The sequence below is a fragment of the Aulostomus chinensis genome, chromosome 7 (assembly GCF_037954235.1).
Source record: "Aulostomus chinensis isolate RoL2024-O1b breed Wild chromosome 7, RoL_Achi_v1.0, whole genome shotgun sequence".
NCBI classification, from domain to species: Eukaryota; Metazoa; Chordata; class Actinopteri; order Syngnathiformes; family Aulostomidae; genus Aulostomus; species Aulostomus chinensis.
This window is the reverse complement of record NC_141326.1, coordinates 22,053,108-22,076,206: the sequence shown is the minus strand read 5'-3', so window position 1 is coordinate 22,076,206 and position 23,099 is coordinate 22,053,108. Positions and strand designations below refer to the sequence as shown.

At 41.3% G+C, this 23,099-nt stretch overlaps 1 protein-coding gene across 1 annotated transcript; it reads right to left on the bottom strand.

The window, feature by feature from the left end:
* Nucleotides 1-4,197: 4,197 nt before the first annotated feature.
* On the bottom strand, nt 4,198-20,952 carry LOC147259083 (homeobox protein aristaless-like 4). The gene is made up of 4 exons (XM_086207840.1): nt 20,419-20,952; nt 12,345-12,658; nt 7,065-7,193; nt 4,198-6,962 (listed from the first exon to the last, which is right to left on the bottom strand). Exons 1-4 carry the CDS (start codon nt 20,759-20,761, stop codon nt 6,642-6,644), a joined length of 1,107 nt encoding a protein of 368 aa, XP_086063966.1. The 5' UTR covers nt 20,762-20,952; the 3' UTR covers nt 4,198-6,641.
* Nucleotides 20,953-23,099: the final 2,147 nt, after the last annotated feature.

The window sequence follows — 23,099 nt, the reverse complement described above, 5'->3', positions numbered from 1 at the left end:
ATGACTCGGTGCCACGGTTTCACAGCTGCAACACCAAAAACGGCTACAGCAGAACTTTTAAAGTTCTGCACCATAACCTTCACTTTTCTGCCAAATCATACTGTCGTCATACCTGGAAATAAATAATCTGTTGCAGTCAATGGTCTGGCAATGACACAATTTTTTTTTTTTTTAACAGCATGTCTTTAGCGTAAATATGAAGTGAAAAGGAAATGAACCACTCTGTCGACACACACACATCTAAGGTATGCAAATACGTATTCTCTTTCATTTATATGTGCTAAAATGTTAACACAATGTCCCAGCAGAACTCCCTTACAAAACATTAGATTTACATTTGCTTTATTTCCTGTCTCTTGTTCATGCTTTGTTTTCCTTTGGAATATATTGCTAAAAACAGATGTTGCTGAGTCTAGATCAGTGGTGCATCCCGGCTGTTTGGGATTGGTTTCTCATGTGTTCAAAGCGCTTGGCTAAATGTGAGCTGTTTACTGAGATTCTCCGTTTGGAATGAGGGATGGATTACTGGATACAGTGATGTATATATTGTGTCCCTTCCTCTTCAGTCACCACTCATCTTTATACTGAGTTGCTGACTTACGGCCACAGCAGGAGGCTGCTTCGTCTTTTATATCCCTTATGACGGCAACAATATATTAAGCTTCAGCTGACTCTTTAGATTTATGGCGAGATGTCACTTGAATTTATTTGAGTGAGGTAGACTTTGGTTCCATAGTAGCAAACTTGGCCTTTTGTGAATTGACTTTTGAAAAAAAAATTTATGAGTCAGTATGGTACAGTTTATTGGAGTCTGTGCATTGGTTAAAACTGAGTGCAGAAATTGGATTCAATGTGTACGCTTTCAAACTAACAGTATAGTTTAACAGCGTAAGCCAGCCAAAGCGTCAAGTCCAAAACTTTTCGGAAAGCTGATACCAGCGCTGATTTACAGCCTCGACCTTGCTAACGACGGCCCTTAATGAGCAGCTCAAGCATCCACTTGTTTATGGAGCACGCTGATTGACAGGTCAATCGATGGAAAAATAAAGTCGTGAATGAGAAATTGGATCTGTCCCCTCTCTGCCACATCAGCAGGGCCCTAATGTTGGGGGCTGAACTTTGAAGTACCTTAATTGTCTTCATGGTCCCTTAACCATGCAGGCCTCTGTTAAGGGTGTCTGTGGAGCCTGCCCCTGGCAGTGTAACCCATTAGCTTTAATGAGTGCTGTTCAGGGCACAGCGGGCTGCTCTTCTTCATCTCATCTACCCACATGTTAGACTGAAGGGGAGTGCAGAGGCAGGAAGCTCTCTATCATTCAATCGTTTGTCTGATTTGATCAGTCCTGTTGCCACCCAACTCACTCAGTGTTGGTAAGAAGTCTCACTTGGGGACATGATTTAATTTGAATTGATCATGTTTTCTGAACTTTGATATCATAACAGGGCAAGTCTGCCAATATGGTGTATTTTTATTATTGTCAATCAACATGAAATGGCCAAAGCAAACAAGGAATCAAACTAAGAGTTTGACTTAGCTAAGCACATGTTGCTGTAATCATGAGCCCTGTAGTTCATTTTTGTGTCATTCCCAATAGGATACAAAACTGAGCTGTAACCCCCCCCCCCCCCCCCCCGAACCATTCAATACACAATCCAAAGTTCCATATGAACCACAATTTTTCAGTTGGTAAGGTAGGTTTTGTGCATCTGTGTGTAGCATGCACACACACTTACACAGCCATGGCTCATTAGCTCCACCCTCATTGAGAAAGGATAAAGAAAAATACAGGTACTAGTGCAATGTTGACCATAAATAACAGCAAAACGTCTCTACATTTTGCTTTCATTTGCTGGGAATGTTTTTCTTCTCCATATGTTCAAATAAAATGAACCAAACTTTAAAACAAAACTGCTCTGCAAACTGAACCCAGGGATTGCTCAAATAATTAAGATTTTCCAAACAAGCAAGTAAATGCTCATTGATCCCTTACAAATCCTTTGGTTTGCTCCTGTGTTTGCGTCAGTATTTTGAGAAACTCCATTTTCTTGAAGAAGTTGAATTGAAAACAAAACATTTTGTGCTTTTAAAGATTAACGTGCTTAGCATAAACTAATAGGGTTTGGGGCCACAGACCCTCTTGGGAAATGTTGAGAGACAAATTGTCTTTCATTTGTCATTTATGGGGTTGAAAATAAGCAGTTTTTTTGCCCCTTAATAGAGGATTGTGCAATATTCACCCATACGTGCAATGAAAACCTGTTGTTTATGAGATTCTAAGTTATTTGAATACTTAATACTGTATCATTATTGGACATAAAATCACAGTATGTAATGCCTTACTTCAGGGGTCTCAAACTAAATAACAAATACATTCTGATAGAACAGATTGTGATAGAATAGTTGTGTATATATTCATCCTCTACGTGAACTTGTGGTTGTAAAGACGCCTGAGGCCAGTCCTTGTGCTGAACATTGGGTTGCAGTGGCAGGTAATTGTTTATGGTCAGCTGGATGTTGGAGAAAACCATGTAAAGTTTGCTAAAATAGCGTTAAATTGACATTGCTACTACAGCTAATCGTGAAGTCAGTCACAGTAACGATATCTATGGTGAAAACCATTATACTGAAAATATTGGTTACAGCAATATGAAGCATTGACATTTGATTGTTTTGGATTTCTACATTTGAAAAAGCCAAGTCTATTTCACAGAACACTGCTACAAGTGCTTTTCTATGCTGCGATCAAGTCCTATTGATGATACCAGTATGTTGACTAAAGCTGGAGGCTTTCGTGGGTGACACCATTGTTTGCATGAGTTTTCCCAGTATCGTGAGATTGGAGAACTCCAGTTAAAGTCTTTCACAACTGTGCAATACACAGCAATTGTTAAGGGGAGCGAGCAGAGATGGGAGCGCTCCAACATTCTTCGCAGGGCAAAGACCACAGCGATGGCAAGATGTGAATTGGCATCAGTTGTGTGTGGGTTTTGTTTTTCCTCCTGGCCTTGCCTTCCTTTTGTCTTACGTGAGAGTTGTCCTAAGTGGTTATGCCTTCTGCGAAATATCTTCAACAATAAATGGGGTGGGGATCTGATTACGTCGTATTTCTTGTGTTGGAACACAGTTTCTGAGGACTGTTTTGTTGCATGATTGAGTAAATTGCAAAACGAACATCTGTATAAAATGAGGTTGCATACTGTGTTGCATGACAGCTGTCGTTTGGGCAGTCATAGCGAAGGGCCACAAAGACCACCTGGACGTATTTTGGACCGATTCAAGCTATTAGGCTTAATAGTGGGCGTAAAAGCTCGGGCAGAGGCAGAGCATCCCATCTGGAAGCTGCTGATGTGAGAAAATGAGTGGGATCACATATCTCTTGCATTCCCTCCCCCAACCCTCAACTTCTTACCCAGAACTGAACTTAAAGTCGGCCCCAGAGCGCCAATACAATGATTTAAAAAGAAACCATAGAATTACATTCTGCTGATGTGTACACACACACTTATCTAAAGTCAGTGTAACGTTGAATATACATGAAATTTTCAAATAGATTTTGATTTTGTGAAGTTTCTGATGTCATGTCTGCATCATACACCTGTGTATTCACTTATTTTAAGCAGTAACTTGATCGATAGTTTGAAAAGCAAACCATGTGTGACGTTTGTACTTAATACATTACTTTACCTTTTTATATTACCTACTTTTCAATTTACTTTGTTGTTATGCAGTACAACATGTACCATATCCCAGAAAAAGAGCTCAAAGTCCCATTCCCCCCCACGTATCACGATACGGCGATAAATCATCCTGGTGTTAGATCTCGCGGCTCGCTGTGTAGCAAAGCATAACTTAATCTATTTCATCTGGACGGTTAGGCTTTGGTTAGTTCTGATTAGATTTAACCAGGTTCTGGCGATAGAGGCAAATGTGGGTGCAACTGTTATAATACAAATGAGGCAAAAAAAGAAACAACAAATTGCTACGTATGTGTGTCGCATTTTTTTCTCTAGTCCATACACACTGAAGCACATACAGAAATATCTCGTGAAAATGAGCAAACTACCATCACATAGGATGAGTCAGCAGGATTTAGAAGCTGAACAGAAAAGGTTTTCATGGGCTTTAAAGAAGGAACTACCTGTTGTCATTCAAACATTTCAGATTCATTTATTTCATAATCACTTCAAAACCACCAACAGAAACAACATGTTACCTCTATACAAACACATGTCCAGCACCTCGAACAGTCACGGCGCTAAATATGGACGGGTTTAGGAGACATGTGATGGTTGGGAGACAAAACCACACACCGTTTGTCTTTTGAAAAGAGTCCCCGTGGGAATCAAAACAAAAATAAACATCTCCAAACTGTAAGTGCAATAACTTATTGCAATGGCACATTATATAAAGTCACAATCAGTTGTAGAAATACTTGGTTAATATACAAAAAGCAGCTTAAAGCCATTAGAAAATTAGATAGCATTCTTAACATTTGGTAAAAATCCAGAGCAACTCTTTTGAATAACACAGAACATAATTTTACACTTCTTGGAAATATTACTGCAATACTTCATTGGTTTGTCTCTGGAGGTCCATTATTTGACATAAGCAAAACAAATGTACAAGCAAATGAACAATATCATCTTAAATTGTTCATATTCACACAATACGACATACCATGGATTTCAATTGCTTCATTTCAGTAGTATCAACATGGACAGAGCTGCAGTTTGGAGCAGTGAGGGAGGACCAGCGCACAGTCAGCTGTACGAAGAAGAAATTCAGTCGCACACCAAGTTTGCTTCGACTGCATCCTGTTTTTATCTTGAATTTTGAATGATCATGTTTGGAATTTTGGATTCTCACATCTTACATTAATTCATAATGTTTCTCCTTATCTGAACTGAGCCATGACTCAATTATAGAGGTGTTTAGTGATAAATTATCATCAGCAACATTTTGGTCAATGCAGTTATCAGGTTTCCACCTGATATACTGACTGTCGCAGGAAGGGTTCAATCAGAGGGCAGTAATCATCTATAACGAGTTTGGTTCACATTGAATTTTTTTATTTTATTTTTCCTCCTTTGTAAAAAATGGAAAGCTGTAAGAAGAATTATTTCTTTAAAGGAGAAATTGTTGAAGATGGTAACCTCTCCAACAGCTGAGCTGCAATGAACTCATGTTGCAATGATCAACCAGCTCTGGGGAGCAGACCTGAACTATCCGGCCTTCATCCTCACAGGGGAAAGAAAAAAGGGGTATGTAGCCCAGCAGGCGTCATAGAGAGATCAGCCAAAAAGACTAATGAAGCCTGTCTCTAGCCTCAGCCTGCAGCCCAGCTCTGGTGACACACAGAGACACCCCTGCAATCACTGGACATACTCACCACATTCCTGCAGTCCAGCTCTAATGTCATCACATTACCTAAACATTACAAAACTCTCCTCAGGGCAATTACGGCCACTGATTTGGCCAGCAGTCTCTGGCATGTGACGGATTCTATGAGCAAGCTACAGATCCAAGAGTCGTCTGCTGAGCCCACGTCGAAGGATAAAATGATTGTAACAGCGTGTGCAGTATGTCCTCACCACGTATGCTGTGATGTACTTCGGTGTTCGCGGGGCAGAACGGCTCACTTTGATGCTAATTAAGTGTGTCTAGTACTGTTGGTGGCTGATTGAAGCTGGCGTGGTTAGTTGGTGTTGAAGGCTGCTGCTGTGCGTCGCTGTGCCTCGTCTGCCACTGGAGACAGTGTTTCCTGTAACCTGAGGCCTGGCCCTAGCAGGGAGACCTGTGGAGGCAGCTCAGGGGCAGGAAATGACATGTTGGTTTGAAATTGCTGCCAATCCAACGCTTGCCCTTCTCCCGCATTAAATTGGCACAGGCCATGTCTGCTCTCGCTCAATTAGACTCACTTATTGCGTTCAACCTCTGTCTGTCTTTGCAAGGACATGACTACCAACTAAAGGCTGAGGGGGAAAATATTCTTTTGTAGTCAATTATTGTTTGGTTTAACTACAATTTTGCAATGGAAAGTGACAGCTCTTGATTTGCATACGTCAGTGAGTGGCCTTGACTTTTCTTTTTAAATACAGATATCATGTGTTTGAAATCACAAGTGTTCTGATGTATGTGGTGTGAGAGGCAAATCTGAGTGGTAGTTGTGTAAACAATGTAAAAGGGGTGTGGTAGGCACTGTTGGCATTGAAGTAATGGAAGTAAATGAGGTGAATCGCGCTTAAAATGAGCTAAAATATGATGAATTCCTGTGTTCTTTGTAAACCATTTGTATATTTTTCACTGAAAGCTATCACTACACGAATGTTACCCAGTTAATTGGGGTCTGAACCCCATTTGACCTGAGAGATCCTGGAATCAAAAATGAACACAACATTGATGTAACATTTTCATGATCTAACTCTGCATTTCTCTAACTTTCAGCATCTGCTGATTGTCACAGTTGTTATCTCGGTTGTGTTGGCCGCAGCAATGGACTCTGCTATCTCCATAGTCTCTCCCTGTTCATTTGACCTGTGTTATCATTAGTGCTCAGGAAAACTCCCTCCTCCCCCACAGAGCTGGCTGATGGCTGCTCCAGAGAAGGGGCTTTAATGGGGTGCGGTGTAGAACTGGGACATCATGTGGCCCAAGAAATGGCTGCACTGTGTTCCTTGGCCTTCATACGCAGCGCAGCTATGCTGGAGGACTTGCGGTCTGGATCAACATTGAGATCATAGCCATTGATGCCGCCACCCATTCCAGGTCCCCCAAAAAGGCTGCCCATGTGTGTTTGTCCCATATGGCTGCTGCCTGGGCTGGGCACACCCAGGAAGTCAGAGACACCTCCATGACTGTGAGGGTGAGGGGGCATGCAAGAGGGGACGGAGTCACACGGCACAACACAGCCCGGCACTGGAGATGCTCCGCTGCTGCCTCCGATCCATGAAGGGTTCTGGATCTGAGGGAGAGGGGCAGATCGATAGATCAGTCCACAGATCACGCCTGTTTGCCTCTGATACATCATCCTGGGCCTAGTAATATGAAACACCTTTTCCTTTACCTGTGCATAGTTCTCAGGCCGAGTTAGTAGAGGCAGCTCATAGGCAGTCGAGAAATGTGTCCGGACCTGCTGCATCTGGCCAAAGCGCTCTCTCTTCCTCCACTTGGCTCTACGATTTTGGAACCACACCTGAAATGAAAACAATCTATTAGGAAGAAAAAAACTTGAAAATACAGACCCAAATGAAACTTCTACATCATTGCTCTCACATCGGCTGCACTCCTTGTTTTGCTGACGGCACAGCCATCCTGCCCTCAGCAAGACAAACTAAGAAAGTGAGGCAAATAAATTCTGCCACACATGAAAGTCCAGACCCAGGTTTTCAGACTTGACGTGTCTTTAAAGTGCCATCCACGCGGAGCTATTGATGTGGAAATGGTGAGTCTCCCCTGGTGCTGCACGTTTTCAGCCCCTCCCTTTGATACACAGGCGTCTGCCTCCCTTCAGGCTGCCAGCGTCGACAGATCCACATCTGGGCCTGTAGCCATTCATAAATCACTCTGGGAAAGGTGCGCTCTCCCCCACATGTCAGCACAGTGGGATACAGCGGGGAATCCCTCGGCATAATCCATGAAACAATAGTCCAACTTTTGACCACGAATATTTTTTGCCTGTCTTTGGGTTTATTATGTATTGGATTTTGAATATAATTGAGATTGATGGATATTACTTTGCAGGCTTTTCTTTCAGTGTGTGCTGACAGACCAAGAGCAGATCACTTAGCCCACTTGTCCTTACAACTGTGAAGCAAACTGGTGAAAAGCAGGACTGAAGGGTGAAAGAGGTGTGAAAAAATAAGGACCAACATGAGCAAAAACAGGTAGTTTGTTGTGTCTCGAGTGACTTCAGTAGAAATATCTGTTAATTTCTCACATGCTGCAGAGGATAAAGTACTGAACATTTTGTACTTCAGTAAAGACATAGGAGAAAGTGAGTACTCATTAGAGAATCTACTTCACTCATCAAGGATTCATACCGAAGGCACTGGAAACGGTATTTGAAATGATTGAGTTTGAAGGAGGAAAATATGAAAAATGGCAATAGGTCAGCATGTTGGTTTGAAATTTCATATTTTTTATATATATAACAGATCGGAGCTTAAAAAGAAAAGATGGTAATATTTGTAATGTAGCAGTTTGAAGCAAATTTAGAGAAGCAGAACGTTTCTCCAGTTAAAATTTCCTTTGGTCAAATTTAAATGTAATCCCACCGCTAAGGCATCGAGTCAAGTACAGATGCTCCAAAATAACACTGTAGTATTGTTACTCAGTCAGTGCCGTGGAGACAGTGAGAGTGACGTTAAGTGTAATTCTTGAGCGGCCGCTGTGGCTCAGGAGGTAGAGCAGGTCGTCCACTAAACTCCTGTCCGATCCCTGCTCCCCTTGTCCTTGTGTGGGAGAGAACTTGAAGACGGAAGCATGGCCGAGTCCTCCAAGCTCATCAGTGTGTGATGGGTGAGTTTGAGCGGATCAATTGGAGGAAATGTTATATAACACTTTCAGTTCTGTTAAGGTCGAAAACAGCTACTCTGTTTTGATGTAGTAAATTTACTGTTTATTTAATGTACTTTGTCTTGCAGTCCATTGTGGAAGAAATCCAATCTTGGTTTCTGTATTTGATGTTTTTCTTCTTTTTTTTAACCTGTTAAATATTTTTTACACAGATTTTCCTTCCCTGAATCAACTGTCTTACGGGTTCCTCGTGTCTAATATGATTTGTTTTTTTCCATAAACACAATGTCAATTTTTATGCAAAATGTATAACCAGTTTATAGAAAAAATACATCCGTTGGAGGCACAAGCCGTTTCACTTTTATTACATTGTGTCATAATTGTTTAAGTGGCTCCTTCATCTTACCTGCTTCTATATGGTGTCTAAACCCTTAAGGGCCAAATGTCTCCACATGTTCCTGTTTTATATTGCCCAGATGTTCCATGAATGCAAAACAATTGTTCTAAATGGACTAAACCGCTTGCTATGAATTTAAAATAACAGATATATTGTAGGCATCACTGCTATTACGATTAGCTTTTGAACCCAATTACTTTTATTTTATAGACTCTCTTTGTCACTGGCACCTGCTTCATTGATTTCTCCATATTCTCCTCTCCTTACTTTCCTTTCATTCATTAACATCAGTTTCACATTTTGCCTCCTTTGTTTAAAAAAAAAAAGGTTTTTTTTTTTCTCACATCCAAATGTAAGAGAAGAGGAGAGCAAAGGGTATGCTGGGAATCTCCCCATGTTTATTTGCGTCTATTTATGAGTTGTCTGAATCTTATCCTCCCAAGAGAGAAGAGGAAACTTTTTTCGAAGACAAAGAGGGAGCGATCGAGCCTCGACACAGGGGTTTGAACTTGGATTGTAGGTTGATTCCGAACCCAATCAGCTTGTGGTTTTCACAGTCCCTGACATGCAATTTCCCCTCAGTCAGCCTCTTCAAAGAGGCCCCCAGTTTCTCTCTCACCATTTCTCTCTGGCAACTTAAACACAACCCAGTTTAGTGACAAAAACGAGCAGTGCCCAATGATGGGTGCATCAAAAAAAAAAAACTATGTATTTTGCCCCTTACAACAGGTTTATGCTTACCGGAAGGAATAGAAATTTATCAAATGAGATAAGACTGTCTGTGCGTTGATTTTGTCTGCCTGGATAGAATACTCGTGACTTCATTTTCCAAAGGGGGGCCATATATGGCCTCCTGTGGCACATATAACCGATGTTTTCTGCGAGAGGCTGACGTAAAGATATGTCATGCCGACATTCCTCAGGTCAGCTGGCGAGATTAGAGGACAGCTCACCCTTGCAACGTCGTAAACTGATATCTAAGGTTGTGGCTGAACCCCAGCGTCTAGGTGAGGGGTTGTTGCCCTTTGAATTATATCATATGTTTTTAGGAGGGCTTGAAATCTGTTACGTTCCCCCAGAGGTTTTGAGAGTCTATTATTGTTTAAGGTTTGTCATGTCTTTCCTTTGGTTGGCCTGGATTATCTGAATTCATTACATCACAACTTTCCAAATATAATCCACAACACAAAAGGTCCTGATCAGATTGATAAAAATAAATCTTTTCACACCGCAGTTTTAGCGTCAAGAAATTTATCAGTTTTATGTGCCATATTTCAGAGTTCAGTTTTCTTTATAAAATCAAATGTCATTTTAATGGATGAAGATAAGTCAAATGTACTCCTATTCATTTTTTTGTCGTACTCCCACCTCTCCGTCTGTTTTCTCCAGCACCTTTTCCCCCCACAAACCAGCTCCATGTCTCTCTCTCTCTCTCGCTCTCTCACTCTCCCCCCCCCCCTCTCCCTTTTATGTCAGAGAGGGGAAGTGGGGATATTGGAAAGTGAGATGGGAGAATGTTCAAACTGGAGCTTGTTTTCATTTCATGTTTAATTTCCTGACGCCTAAGCCCTTGGCTTTCCGCAGCTAACCCCTCTGACCTTTTGGAGGCGTGCAGACGAGAGCAGTGGACCAGGCCTACACACACATACACAGCACACATTTACATACCGTCTCATATACTAATTTCAAATCTGTCACTGACAAATGTCTTCTCTTAACCTGGACACTTACACACTTATTGGAACCTAAAACGAGCGAACAAGGTCGGAGTGCTTATGTACCCTTTGTCTTCTGGGTACTGAGTGGGTCATGTTTCACAGAGGGTTCGCTCTATGTTGCTTTGCCTTTGAACGGCAGTAGGAATGAGACCCAAGCCAAATAGTTGGGCAGAGAGATCATTCGGGGAACATTATGAAGTCAGATGTGTCCTTGCTGCTCTGTGACTCCTATTCCCCAATTTATAAACTTTTATTTTTAAACAAGATGCTGGTGGTGTCTTTGCACAAGTCGACTGTTAATTAACATGGATACATTTTATTATTTCTAATAACGAATAGCAGTAACCCATCCTGAATATGATACCTTAACGGATGATATTTACCAACTGCAAACACTTAGTACTCTTGTTTATTTTATCCAGCAGACATCTGCAAGGAAGGTGGCTCAGAGCTCTTGAGCTCAAAGTGCTTGGCGGTGATACAGTAATTGCTAAAGACGTTGACAGCAAAAGGCAGCTTACAGAACCATTAAAGAGCTTTATTTATGCTCCAGAGCCAGCAGGCTGAGCGGAGAAAAGAGAGAGAGAGAGAGAGGGGAGGGAGGGCAGAGTGCACAACTCCAAAAGCAGCTTTGAAGTCCAGCCGTCTCACCTCATCTCTGTCATCCAGGACCACTGCGATTGATAGAGTGCCTCAGCAGTGCCTCATACACACACACACACACACACACACACACACACACACACCCTCCTCCTCCATAAAAAGTAGGCAGGTATGAGGAAGTTCAAGTCTGATGTTTAGAGCTGATTGTACTAAATAATCTGGTGGCAGCGAAAGTCATTTCAAAGACCTTCATCATCTAACTGAGAATTAAACTGTGGGACCTTGACATTGGCATTTTGGTGGAAAACATCTGCACTCTGGATTTCAGTTGTTTTAGAGATGAAAAGGATTGCACAGTCGCTTGCCAAGCTTCCAGTGCCCCCTGTAATTCAACAGTGGGATATCCCTGGACTTTGTCTTGATGGACCTTCCGTTGAAATTTTGGGATTTAGTCTTGATTGCGTGCATATTTAGGGTCTGTTTTGTAGAACTATGGGTCAAACCTCACTGTGACTCAAAAGAGTCTGCTGTGTGCCTGTCAGATGAGAAAGTTAATTATATTCATCTGGGGAATAGATGGGTCTGTGTGAACGCAACATGATTGTACTTTTCTTTACTGTACCACCACAAGGACCAGGCCAGGCTCTCTGTCCCTGACTATGTCTTGGACTACACGTGGAAATTGAAACTGGCATCTCAAAGTGATTTTTTTATATCCTCGCCAAATAACTTTGATGACTTTTCTTTTTTCCCCCATGTGTTTTCCCTCCCTGCCTCCAGAATTGTATGGCGAAGTGGTTTGAACATGGTAGCGCTGGGGAGAAACCCTTGGCCTCTGACCCTCTTGCAGAGTCTGCAGCATGTAAGAGCCAAAAGCAGAGTATTCCCTTCGTCCCACCCATCCCACTCTGATCTAAGTCTGGCAGGCAGAAAGAGAGACAGAGAACAATAGGCCTTGCTGTCTGCTGTTCCAAACAATCTTTGTCAAAGTGCCAGTCTTAGCTCTCCCAGCCTCCTCTTTCAGTTCCCTAGTGAGTATTAGCATGCAAACATGGACAAAGCAATCAATGCACAGATTTTCTTTTTTTTATGTAATCTCCCTCATTCTCACCTGTACACGAGCCTCCGTCAGGTCTGTCCTCAGTGCCAGCTGCTCACGGGCGTAAACATCTGGGTAGTGTGTCTTCTGGAAAACCTTCTCCAACTCCTCCAGCTGGTAGCTAGTGAATGTGGTGCGGTTGCGTCTCTTCTTGCCTTTGTTGCTCTCAGCCTCGCTTTTGTCCAAAGGGCTTGAAAGATCTGAGCCCGGTCGCTCACTTGGCCCCTTCACGCCGGTTTCTTTCAGGTTCAGGTAGCTGCCTTCCATCCCAGGAGGATCGACACTTGTGGGCAACTCCGACTCTGTCAGGCCACTGTTATCTTTTCCTGCATGTATGAGATTAAAACATACAGAAAGGGTTGGGTAAGGTTATAATTAATCCCACTTTAGGTCTTCAGTTTTGTAATGTGGATTCATGGCACACGTAAAAAAAAACAACTCATAAAACACGTGCGATTTCAGAGTGGTTTTAATAAAACACATTCGAGCGCTTTTGGTTTCCGTTGAACTGAGCCATTATTAAAGCTCTCATAAAAAGCATGAAGAATAACAACTCTCAATTTATTTAGCTGGGGTTTTAAATACAAATTGTAATAATATTTCTACGCAAGTGTTTACAGCCCATCTCTGGGCAGTTAAGGAGTGAATGAGATTGAGTCACATGTATTCAATAATAGTCACTACTCCTTAAAAGAACAATATGTTCTTTAAAATGTATGTTGCTTTTAGTTGAACGTGGCTGGCTGAAACCACGGTGCCTCACAAGTCAGCAAGCTGGTCTGCTCACCATCATGTTGTAACGTCCACACAAAATGACAGTTACTTTGAGCTTACATCACCTCTGTAATGTTTTATTTAAAGGTTCAAAGGCCTTGTCTGTATGCGGCACGTCTAAAATTTGCAACAAAAAAAAGAAATGTCTCTTTCTGTTTGAAAGGTATGTCACTACACATTCAAGTGACCTGTGGCACAACCCTCCATGTTCTCTCTGCAGTCAGCGCTGCCCTCTCCCTCACATCTCTCAATCACGCCACCTGAAATCCGAGCCAAGCAGAACCTGCTCCCATCTTGAGCTGTGTATGGCGGACCTTGTGTATGTGGGGGGGTGGGGGGGGGTCGGGGGGGGGGGGTGACTGCATGCTTTACCCCACAGAATTGCCCCTTAGATGTAAGCAACATTGTGTTTGTCACCTTCAATTTCTAGAGTCTCCATTTTGCGACAGACCTGGCTCTGTTCCTGTCAACACATGCTAGCTTTTTTTGTTTCCTTTTAGGAGATGAAGAAAGCTGTCCCTTCTCCTTCAATAAACAAACAGCCGTGTGAATAAATAAGCTCGAGAGCTCTGGTTGCGGGCCAGTGAGAACAGAGTGGTCTGTCAGGCTTTCTGTTTGCCTTTGCTGCGCATGGGCACGGGGAGAACCCTGTCCTGACACTAATACATAATGGTCTCCACCCCATAAACAGACTAGTGAGTCTTGTGCAACACTAGCATTTGTCTCCAAGTTAGATCAAGTTTAAGATGATTAAGTTTTGTACTTTTGAGTGTACATTTTCCTTGTCACTGTGTATTTCTGTTTGGAGTAATTGCCTCCACAGTAATGGCCTTCTGTCGTTCTCAGAAACCCAGTTCATCCGGGGAAGGAGACTTGACACCTTGTGGCACCGGTGACTCTGTGAGCCACGTTTTTTCGGGGTTACTAAGATGACTGAGTAGTTTTACAGTGATGAAGCTAGGCGGTGGCTGACTGCAACATGCACGTTTGTTTTCATGGACTATTATGCCTTTGGCTGGTGTGTCCCACAATGAGATGTCAGTAGTCATCTCTCCAAACTCCTGCAGCCCTCCCCTGCTCTCTGGCTCAGATTCGCCCCAACTGAGACTAATGAAACAACACAGCTTGCCCAGCTGGAGTTCATGACCTCATATCACTGTGGCCCACCTGTCAGACCCTCTTATACACTCTCGACGCAGGCAGATGCTCTGACACAAGACCAACCCCTGCTTTGGCCTCTTATTCTAAAGCTCTGTGCAATATTTTCACTCTACCTCTAGGCAGGATCATGATGCATACTAGGTCACTGCAGAGTTCCTGCTTTGCATTTGCATTAGTGAGAGAAATGCAGTTATGCCCCTGAGCAAGGCATACATCCTGTGAGGCAAAGGGGATACAGCGGGGTGCAGAGATGAGAGGTGGGACGATGGCGGATGGAAATGTTTATGTGGCTCAGCAATATCGGCAACATTCACCCTGAAATCTGCCCTCATTAAACTGTTCTACCTTAATCAACATCTTTCTCTCCAACTCCTACTCCAAACCAATCTCTCTTTTCTCTGTCACGCTAATGTTAACCGCACACACAATCTTTTGCCACAAACATCTTCCAGTATTCCTGCATGCTGAGCTGTCTTTTCTGCACGCTGTTCTTGAGAACACAACCATCATGCACTGCTTTCTTATGAGAGCCAAGATTCCACTGCCTTGGCTCGGAATCTTTTGGCATTCCCAGCTACGTGTTTTTTGACTGTTGTTCTCCCTTCGGTATTCATCAATGTTTAGAAACGCATGGAATATCACTGGCTGATCCTGCAATTTGCCAAAGTTATTTTCTGACAAGCTGCAGACCTCTTCAGTTAGCCGAGGTCAGATGTTTACTAGGGTCAGCAATTTAATCACTGCTGAAAACAGAGAGAAAACATCAAAGTGTAATTTAACTGGTTGTAAAGCAACAAGGCACCCTCTCAGTTTTTATGGAATGGGACGGGGTGGGTCAAGTGAAGCCAAATAAAAGAAACACTATAAATTAGTAACCTGGGGAAGGGTTAATGACCAAACACTAACTAGGGAAGGGAATGCTTTTAAACAGAGTGCTCTAAGATGTTCTCTTAAAGCACTTAAAGACAACGGCAACAACTCTCCACATATCACATCTTATATGGACCAAATCAGGTAAAACATCCCAGTGGTTATAGTCGCTAACAGGTGACTATTAATGTTATAGTCATTGTTGATTCACAGGCATGCTTTTAGCAGGATTTTTTTTCCTAGCACGCTCAAAGACTAGATTTTGTTTCCTCAGTGAAGGGGAGGCTCCCAGATGTTCCTGAGGAAAGATCGATGCCAGCAGCGCACACAGGAATGCATATTCCGTGGGAAACCTAAAATCTTTCTGTTCAACATCAACTCCTGATAAATTGACACAATCATTACCTCACTACTGTTATAATATACCTTTGGCCGTGGAGGTCACTGTCTCTCATCAATGCACAGAATAATACACACATTTTACTCCCGAAAGGATAAAACATCTTGATAAAATATAAGGTATTTAAGCGACGACCTTCAAAGAAAAACGTTTCGTCAGCATAAAAAATATAAGACGCTCAAGGTGAGGAAAGGTTTAACTCTGACTGAAAGCTGGTGCAATTGATGGTAATGACTGTGTTTAGAATCATCGTTGCCACTAAAAAGTTTGTGATAAACATAGTAGCACTGGCAATTAAATGACAAGATCGTGAAATTAAATGAGCTAATAAATGATCTAATCCCAAACAACCACTAACGTTCCTCCTTGTCTTTAAAGTTATCCCAACTCCATATCAAAGTCAGCCTAGAATCAAATATCTAGAAGTGATTTTGTTTCTTTTCAAAGACGAACATTTTGTGCTGTCGCCAGTTTCAGTGAGTGATGATTTGGGCGACTTCCCATCAGTTTTATTAAAAAAAAAAAAATACATCAAACACAAATTTTATTCCTTTGCTGACTGTGGACTTAAAAATAGGAAAAAATGGCTGTTGTTAATCAAAAACCACAACAAAGAAATAATCATCACTTTGTTTTATCCAGTAATTTCAATCATTAGGCTGTCAAAGTGTTTTTGTGTCATCTCTGCTTGGGAAGATGCCTTTTTATCTCTCTTTTTTTTAACATATTGTGGTTTCGTGTGGCCAAGAAATACGGGAGACTTTGCAGAGCAAAGGGATTTATAAGAATAGAGGAAGTCAAATTAAAGAGTCAGGTACAGTTCTCAGGTTGCCAAGGCAAATTGGAGTGGATAAAGGTCAAAGCACGCTGCCTCTCACACACTGCTGCAAACAAACATCAGACAACGCAGGATAAGATTAAAGCAGGAAGGAAAAAAACCTGTCTGTCTGTACGTTTCTGCTGCTTTGCCTCCTGAGTTACAGCATTTTAAATCCATTACGTTTTAATTTAGTGAAAAATTCTTCATCTCAATCCTCCCCTGGTTATATATTCTGATTGATTCTACTTGAAATACACATCTCTGCATGATCGTAGGTCATCACTCAGGCATTTGCTAATTGTTAACATGGAGACAATGTGTTAGTCATCATCACAAATAGCCAACATATCCTGTGACATCACTTCCCCGAGTCTTTTAACATGTTCTATATTTTGACAGGGCTCTTTTAAAACTCGCTTTGCTTTCATACTCTGAGAAAAATGTTTAACATATCAGAGGAAGCTTGGATGTTCCACGGAGGGTAGGAGCGGCTATTGAAAGTAGAAATATTGACTGTTTAATACTTAAAAGGTTAGTTTTTGGCAAACGACAGAGAGGGTGAAGTGTAATCAGCCATTAATGACGGGGTGTACAGTACGCACGAGTAAAGCAGGATCCAACTTTAGTTTCCACCACAGCCCCATAAACAACCACTGTTTATAGTTATGTAGCTAAATTTATGAGAACTGTTAAAACATAATATATGATAAGTTTGTTATTCCAGCACTTTGTAGCCTCTCCTGTACTGTTTTTTTTATATCAATAATACAAACAACAATAGAGTAAAAGTCAGTTTAGATAATGAAAACAATACAATCAATGCCAATTTATTAAGTACACCTAAATAATGTCATCTATTGGAAAACCCCTGTAATAAATCCTCCATTAAACGTTGAGTTTTTATTGAATCGGTTTGAGAGATGTCTTGATTTATTTTACTGGTCATTTTGGAGGCTGTTATTTCCTCTCAGTGCAGTTCAATAGCGCCACAAATTACAGCCTCCGATGTGACCGTTAAAATAAATCAACATCTCAAACAGATTCAATCAAAACATTGTAATCCTCATGAATGGGAGGATTTATTACAGAGTCGCTGGATTATACTCCATCCGTTTCATCTACAGTAGGTGAATCTACTAAACTGGCCAGTGAGAGAAGTGTATCTGTTTCAGGCATCTCGTATCCATTCCATTGCGCAAGTAGGTGCGTGGAAACACTGTATTAACACAAATGTGGCTCTTTTTCAGGAACTCCAAACTCCAGAATCTACAAATCATTACCCAATCTCTCTGTCCTTTTCAGATGCATTGCTTATTTATACAAGGTATTGTTGAGACGGGGTTATGTAAACCAGTCCCATTTTGTCATCTCAGGGACTCTCCGTTGCTCTGGAGATCTGGTGTTTGGGGAGTATGAATAATAACCATAAGAGCCAGTAATGCACATCTGCCTCAGATTAATGCAGACCTCTCCTGCAGTGCTGACTTGCATTCCTCAGCACTCCATGAGCTCCAGGGATTTTACTTCATTCATTGCAGCGTGTGCAGGTAGACGGCTCCATCCCTGCCCTCGCTGTGGGACAGTCCCCATTGATTAACACGACCTCCAGCCTCACTCGCTACTGTGGGTGCGTACGTAGACTCGCTCTTCCATAAAAACAAAACAACAAAGGTTCTGATTTTTTTTTTTCTAAATCGACACCTAAAAAAAGAAAAGAACTAAATTTTGAACAAAACTTTAAAGATTAAGAGGTAGAATGTTTTAAATTCTGATCGTTTGAATCATCTAAAACCTAATTTTTAACGATTATTTGGCAAAAATATTTGAAGGTGTGATGTTTGTATGAATATTACGCAGGACAAGCCGACAACACTTAAAGCTTCAGTTGGACATAATACGCTCACTTTTCTTCTGTTCTACTGTATGTGAAATGACCAAATTTGGCATTCAAGTTTTTTTCTGAAGTGTTTCATGCAACTTAAGACTGGCAACAGTCAGGTTGCCATGTAAACAATATTACAGTTGAAGCTGCCACACAGAAATTCCATGAGATGATTTTTGTCATCGTGATGGAGATAAAGCATCCACATTGAGCAATATATCTCCCATTGAGGACCACACATAACAGCACAAGCCTGTTGACGCCTGAGGCTTTGGCAGGACCCCAAAGTATCCTCCCCAGAGCCACAGTGCCTTCATCTGGCTGCAACATTTTCAATAATAACATTGCAGAGCTCTCCCCAAGGGAAGCATGTTGCATTTAATGATGGTGTTTAAATGGTTCTGTCAATGCACTTGCCAAATCAATTCACTTCAATGTTGTGCTGCTCTAATCTGGTTGGAGGCAATGCTCGCAAAGTCCAAAAACGTGACACTTCAGCTTGAATTACAGAGTGATCCCAGTCACAAAACAGACTTTGCACTTGAATGGATGTATTATGGTAAAGTGGTGGTGTTGGCTATTACACCAGAAAATACTGCGGGCCCACTTATAACTGGTCCCCCCTGAGTAGCAAAATTAAGACTTCACCGAATACACAAGTACAAACAAGCACTTATGTAATTAAACTTAGTTTGCAGCTGAATTGTCTCTGCTTTCTGAAGTGTTACTTTTTAATAACTTGATTTGTTTTCCCCTAATGCTTGTTAAAGTTGCTATCAGAACCGTGTGAAAGTTGAAATGTGATCATAACAGAAGTCTTCCTGTGGAACATAAACATACATACATAATGATTAAGCCTCAAATTAATCTAGATGCTGATATTTCTTGAAAATATTAGTGGAAAATGTTGCACCCGAGTGCTTATTACACAAAAATACAGAGACAGTTGAAGAGTCTCCCGTTGATTTACAAAACTGGAGCAGCAGAACTTACTTGAAGGCCTATTGTCGAACTGCAAAAAGCCAATCTGATTTAAATTCAGGTGTAATTCCTCTTTTTTAAAGGCCCGCGTCTCATTGAGTGAACAGTGCTTTCTGAGGACACGTTTACATTTAAAGTTGCAGGCCTTTGAAGCTGTAATATATATATATATATATAAAAATAAATAAAATGTACTCCAATATACTGTGTTTAGGTAATGAATTGTCCAGCTTACATTATGCGAGGCGGGCCTGGGTCTCTCTTCCATGGAGTTTATATCCTGTGACCTATATGAATTCGCTGCGCCAGTTGTCACTCACTAATAACTGCAGCTAACTAACAAATATTTTAAATGAATTTTCTTTAGTTGATACGTTTATTTCAATACGACTAAAATTCAATTTTTACTTGACTGCATTGTGATTTTCTCTGTGCGCGCGCAAGCTCCCAGGCGCTGAACATGTGCAATAAAATAGCTCATAACGTGGATATTATCAGTGATGGGGCGGATTGAATATGAAATAAACACATTCAAAACTGTTATTCTCCAGTGTAACAAGTGACGGTGATGCTGCGGTTTCGACAGCGATGAATATTTTGTGACGTTATGCAGAAAATGAAAATCTGACCTCCAGTGTGTTAACATTAGAAGATCAATGAACTCAATAGACGCAAAATAGCGCCATCAGCTCTCAGGCTGAGCACCTCCAGGGGAGCTCAGGGTCTGAATCGTGCTTCACACCTTGCAACTTCTGATTGAAATATAGATCTTTAATTCACTCAAGAATCATAGCAGTGCTGCTTGTACTTATTGTTTCATTTTATGCGATGATCCAAGTTTAAATGTGTTTCTATGCTGTTTCATATGAGAAACTGATTTTATTTTCCATTAATTGTTATTCCTTCATAGTTTAGTTACTCACATCGGACTCATATAGCTGTTGGACTCCGCATTGATAAATTAAATAGTGACTTTTTGAGTAAACACGGCTCTGTCCAGAGAAGCTGACTGACGGAAGTTTCTATTCATCATTTCTCCTCACTCAGTTCCTTCTCGGATATACTGAGGTTCCCCAAACGACTCCCCTTATTGCCAGCAAATGTGCCCTTAGTCACGCATTTCCGTTAATTCCACGGCATAACAACGGCATGTGGCTTCATACCGACAACACTTGGTGCATCTCCCTTCTGCACTCACCATAGCAGGGAATGAGGGTCCCGTTGTGGCCGCTGTCCGGATGCAGCTTGCTGCCTTCTGGTGGAGTTTTGCAGGTCGGTCGCTGCATGAAGAGTTGGTATTTGTTAAAGGTGCCCTCCTCAGCGCCATCCAGTGACTGGCACTCGGGCTGGAAAGGACTCCGGGACTTCTCTCCGTAAGCCTGCCCTTTACCCGGAATGAACGTCGGGCTGTATTTGGTTTCAGTCGTCGTGAAAGTCCTGAATGGGTTCGTCTGATGGTCCCTACCTTGCGCAGTAGATGGGTTATAATATGAATCCATCGATGTCATATCGCAGTATGAGACGCACGTATCTGCGTTCATACCTAAAAAGTTATATTTAAAAAAAATCCACACGCTTCTTCTTTCCCTCCCCTTCTCTAGACAGCAGTTATTCTCCCCAAATTTTCATGCACTGACAAACTCACACTGACGCACTTGTGCACACACACTCTCACGCTGCCGCATCTGGGACTGGTTAAAAAATGAATCAGATGTTTTCCAGAGACTGCAGACTGAACAAATGCTAAAAGCCCCCTGAAGGTTTGTCGGGGTAAAGAGATGCCTTGCTCAAGTTGATGCCGCCTCAGTAGCCTGCAGTGGATCTGACGCAGCAGTCCGACGCACGTCTGAAGTAGTAGTAGGCCCGGTGCGCGCTCAGCCTGCGCTATTAAGCAGCCAGTAGAAATGGGAGGTCAAACTCAGAAGGGGCAAAGCTTTTTTTGGTAAACACGCCGGAGACACAACACATGACATTAATGAAATTATGGGATGAATGTAACAGCTTTGATTCCTTCAGTTGCATGCAAAAAGAGCCTAACCTCTGACGTTCCCAACATTCTTGATGTAAACTGCTTCGTTTCAATCTTGTGAGTGATAAAGTCCAACTGGTTATTTGTGCAAAAATCTTTTCTGTGTTTTATTTGACTGCCAGAGAGGAATAAAATGCAGAGCAAATATAAGGATCAAGACAGGAATTTGGCCTAACAGCGTCTAAAGTCAGCCGATGGCCGACGTTAAGCTTGAATATTATATAAATATTTTCTTTGCCTATTTGTTTTAGAGACTCTTATTAAACCAAACAGCTGTAATCGCTTGACCAGTATCTGATGTGAGGAGGCCGTTATTGCGGATACATCCACTTACAACAGAAGTAGAGCGTTCAGGCCTGTGATTTGAGGGCTGTCTGATTTTAAATATCAAATTAATTAAAAGCCATTAAGCCCATTGCAATGCTTTGCTATGGGCTTTTAGTATAATGACGCAGAACCAGTAATTTGGCTTTTCCAGGCCATAAAACTCCGAATTAAAATGTGTTTAAGGAAACAAGATAGGCCTTCATGCCTGTCTGTGGTCAAATTGAATAAGTTGCTGCAAATCACTTCCTAATTTTTTTCTTTCTCTTTAAGCCATTATCGGGATTTAGAGGTAATTGCTTCATATCTCCAAAGACCAGTTCGACTCAAAGAATATTTACACAGCGTTTTATGACACAGTTCATTTTGGAATATAAATCAAAATTGTTAATGTGTTGTAGTTTAAATTGTCCAATGACACTCTAATTACACGGCCACAATTAAAGCAATAATACAAAATAATAATGAAATTCACGTCATAATATCATTATTATTATGAAATCGTTAAACGAAATAATCACTCAGGCTGAAATGTAGATTGATTATGCATAAGACTCAGACTTGGAATGTGTTTCATGTTGCAGGACCAGACTTCGCCACCTTTGCCAAGACATGATTAGTTGTTGTTGGGTTTTTTTAAATTACTGCCAACCTTTTGAAGTTTCAAAAAACTACGTTTTGTTGTTAGTGTTTTCTTTTTTTATTATTCTTCTTCTAGAGATATTAATTAAATAAGTTAAAATCGCTCCCTTTTTTTAAAAAAACAACCCAAATCTCTATAATTTACTGGTCTCGGCCCAGTAGCCTCCATGTGCGGTCTTTTTTCCACCAGTCATTCGTTAACGAGACTTTATATTCTTCATTAATTTATAACTAAATGTCTCCTGATGTTTAGTCGTAACTTTAAATCACATCGCTGTTGTTTTTATTATTATTATGCGGCTTTTTTTTAACATGACAAACCGTTCGCACTTTATTTCTTGTGTTTACGCGCTCGTTTGAGCCTCAATCACAGTCAGACTGTTGAATTCGTTCGCTTAGAAAAGTTTCCATCGAAGTTCCGTATCGAATCAAGCAGCGTCACGTTCATGTCAGTCGCGGCGTGACTGAGCCCAGCAGGGAACCAGCTGGTGTGTGTTTGAACGACTTCACTTTAATATTTCTATTAGTCAATCTGTTTTCTTAGACCCCCATGAAAGCATTTTTGTGTGATATTTTGTTGTTGTAGTGATGTTTGTTCGCATTTTTGTTGGCATTCAATTGAATAGAGTCATGCTATGTAAATTGAATCTATATTGGATTTAAAAATGAAGCTTTGTGTGTGTGTGTGTGTGTGTGTGTGTGTGTGTGTGTTAAATAGACCGTCTTTAGTTCGATGAAATGTATATTTCATTGTCTTTCTACATTTTCAGAGGTTTGCAGTTTAATACCCTGAAATGAAATATTAAAATAAAAATATGTAAACCTTTTAGATCAAGGAGTCCAAAAAAACAACAACAAAAAAAACAGGTAAAACAAATAGGCCT

Excerpts from the sequence above, each read along its gene's own strand:
- LOC147259083 (XM_086207840.1), bottom strand. The coding sequence starts at position 20,761 with ATGAACGCAGATACGTGCGTCTCATACTGCGATATGACATCGATGGAT. Across the intron at positions 12,659-20,418 it reads GACCCTCATTCCCTGCTATG|GAAAAGATAACAGTGGCCTG; the intron begins GTGAGTGCAGAA and ends TCATACATGCAG. Across the intron at positions 6,963-7,064 it reads GGCCTGAGAACTATGCACAG|ATCCAGAACCCTTCATGGAT; the intron begins GTAAAGGAAAAG and ends CCTCTCCCTCAG.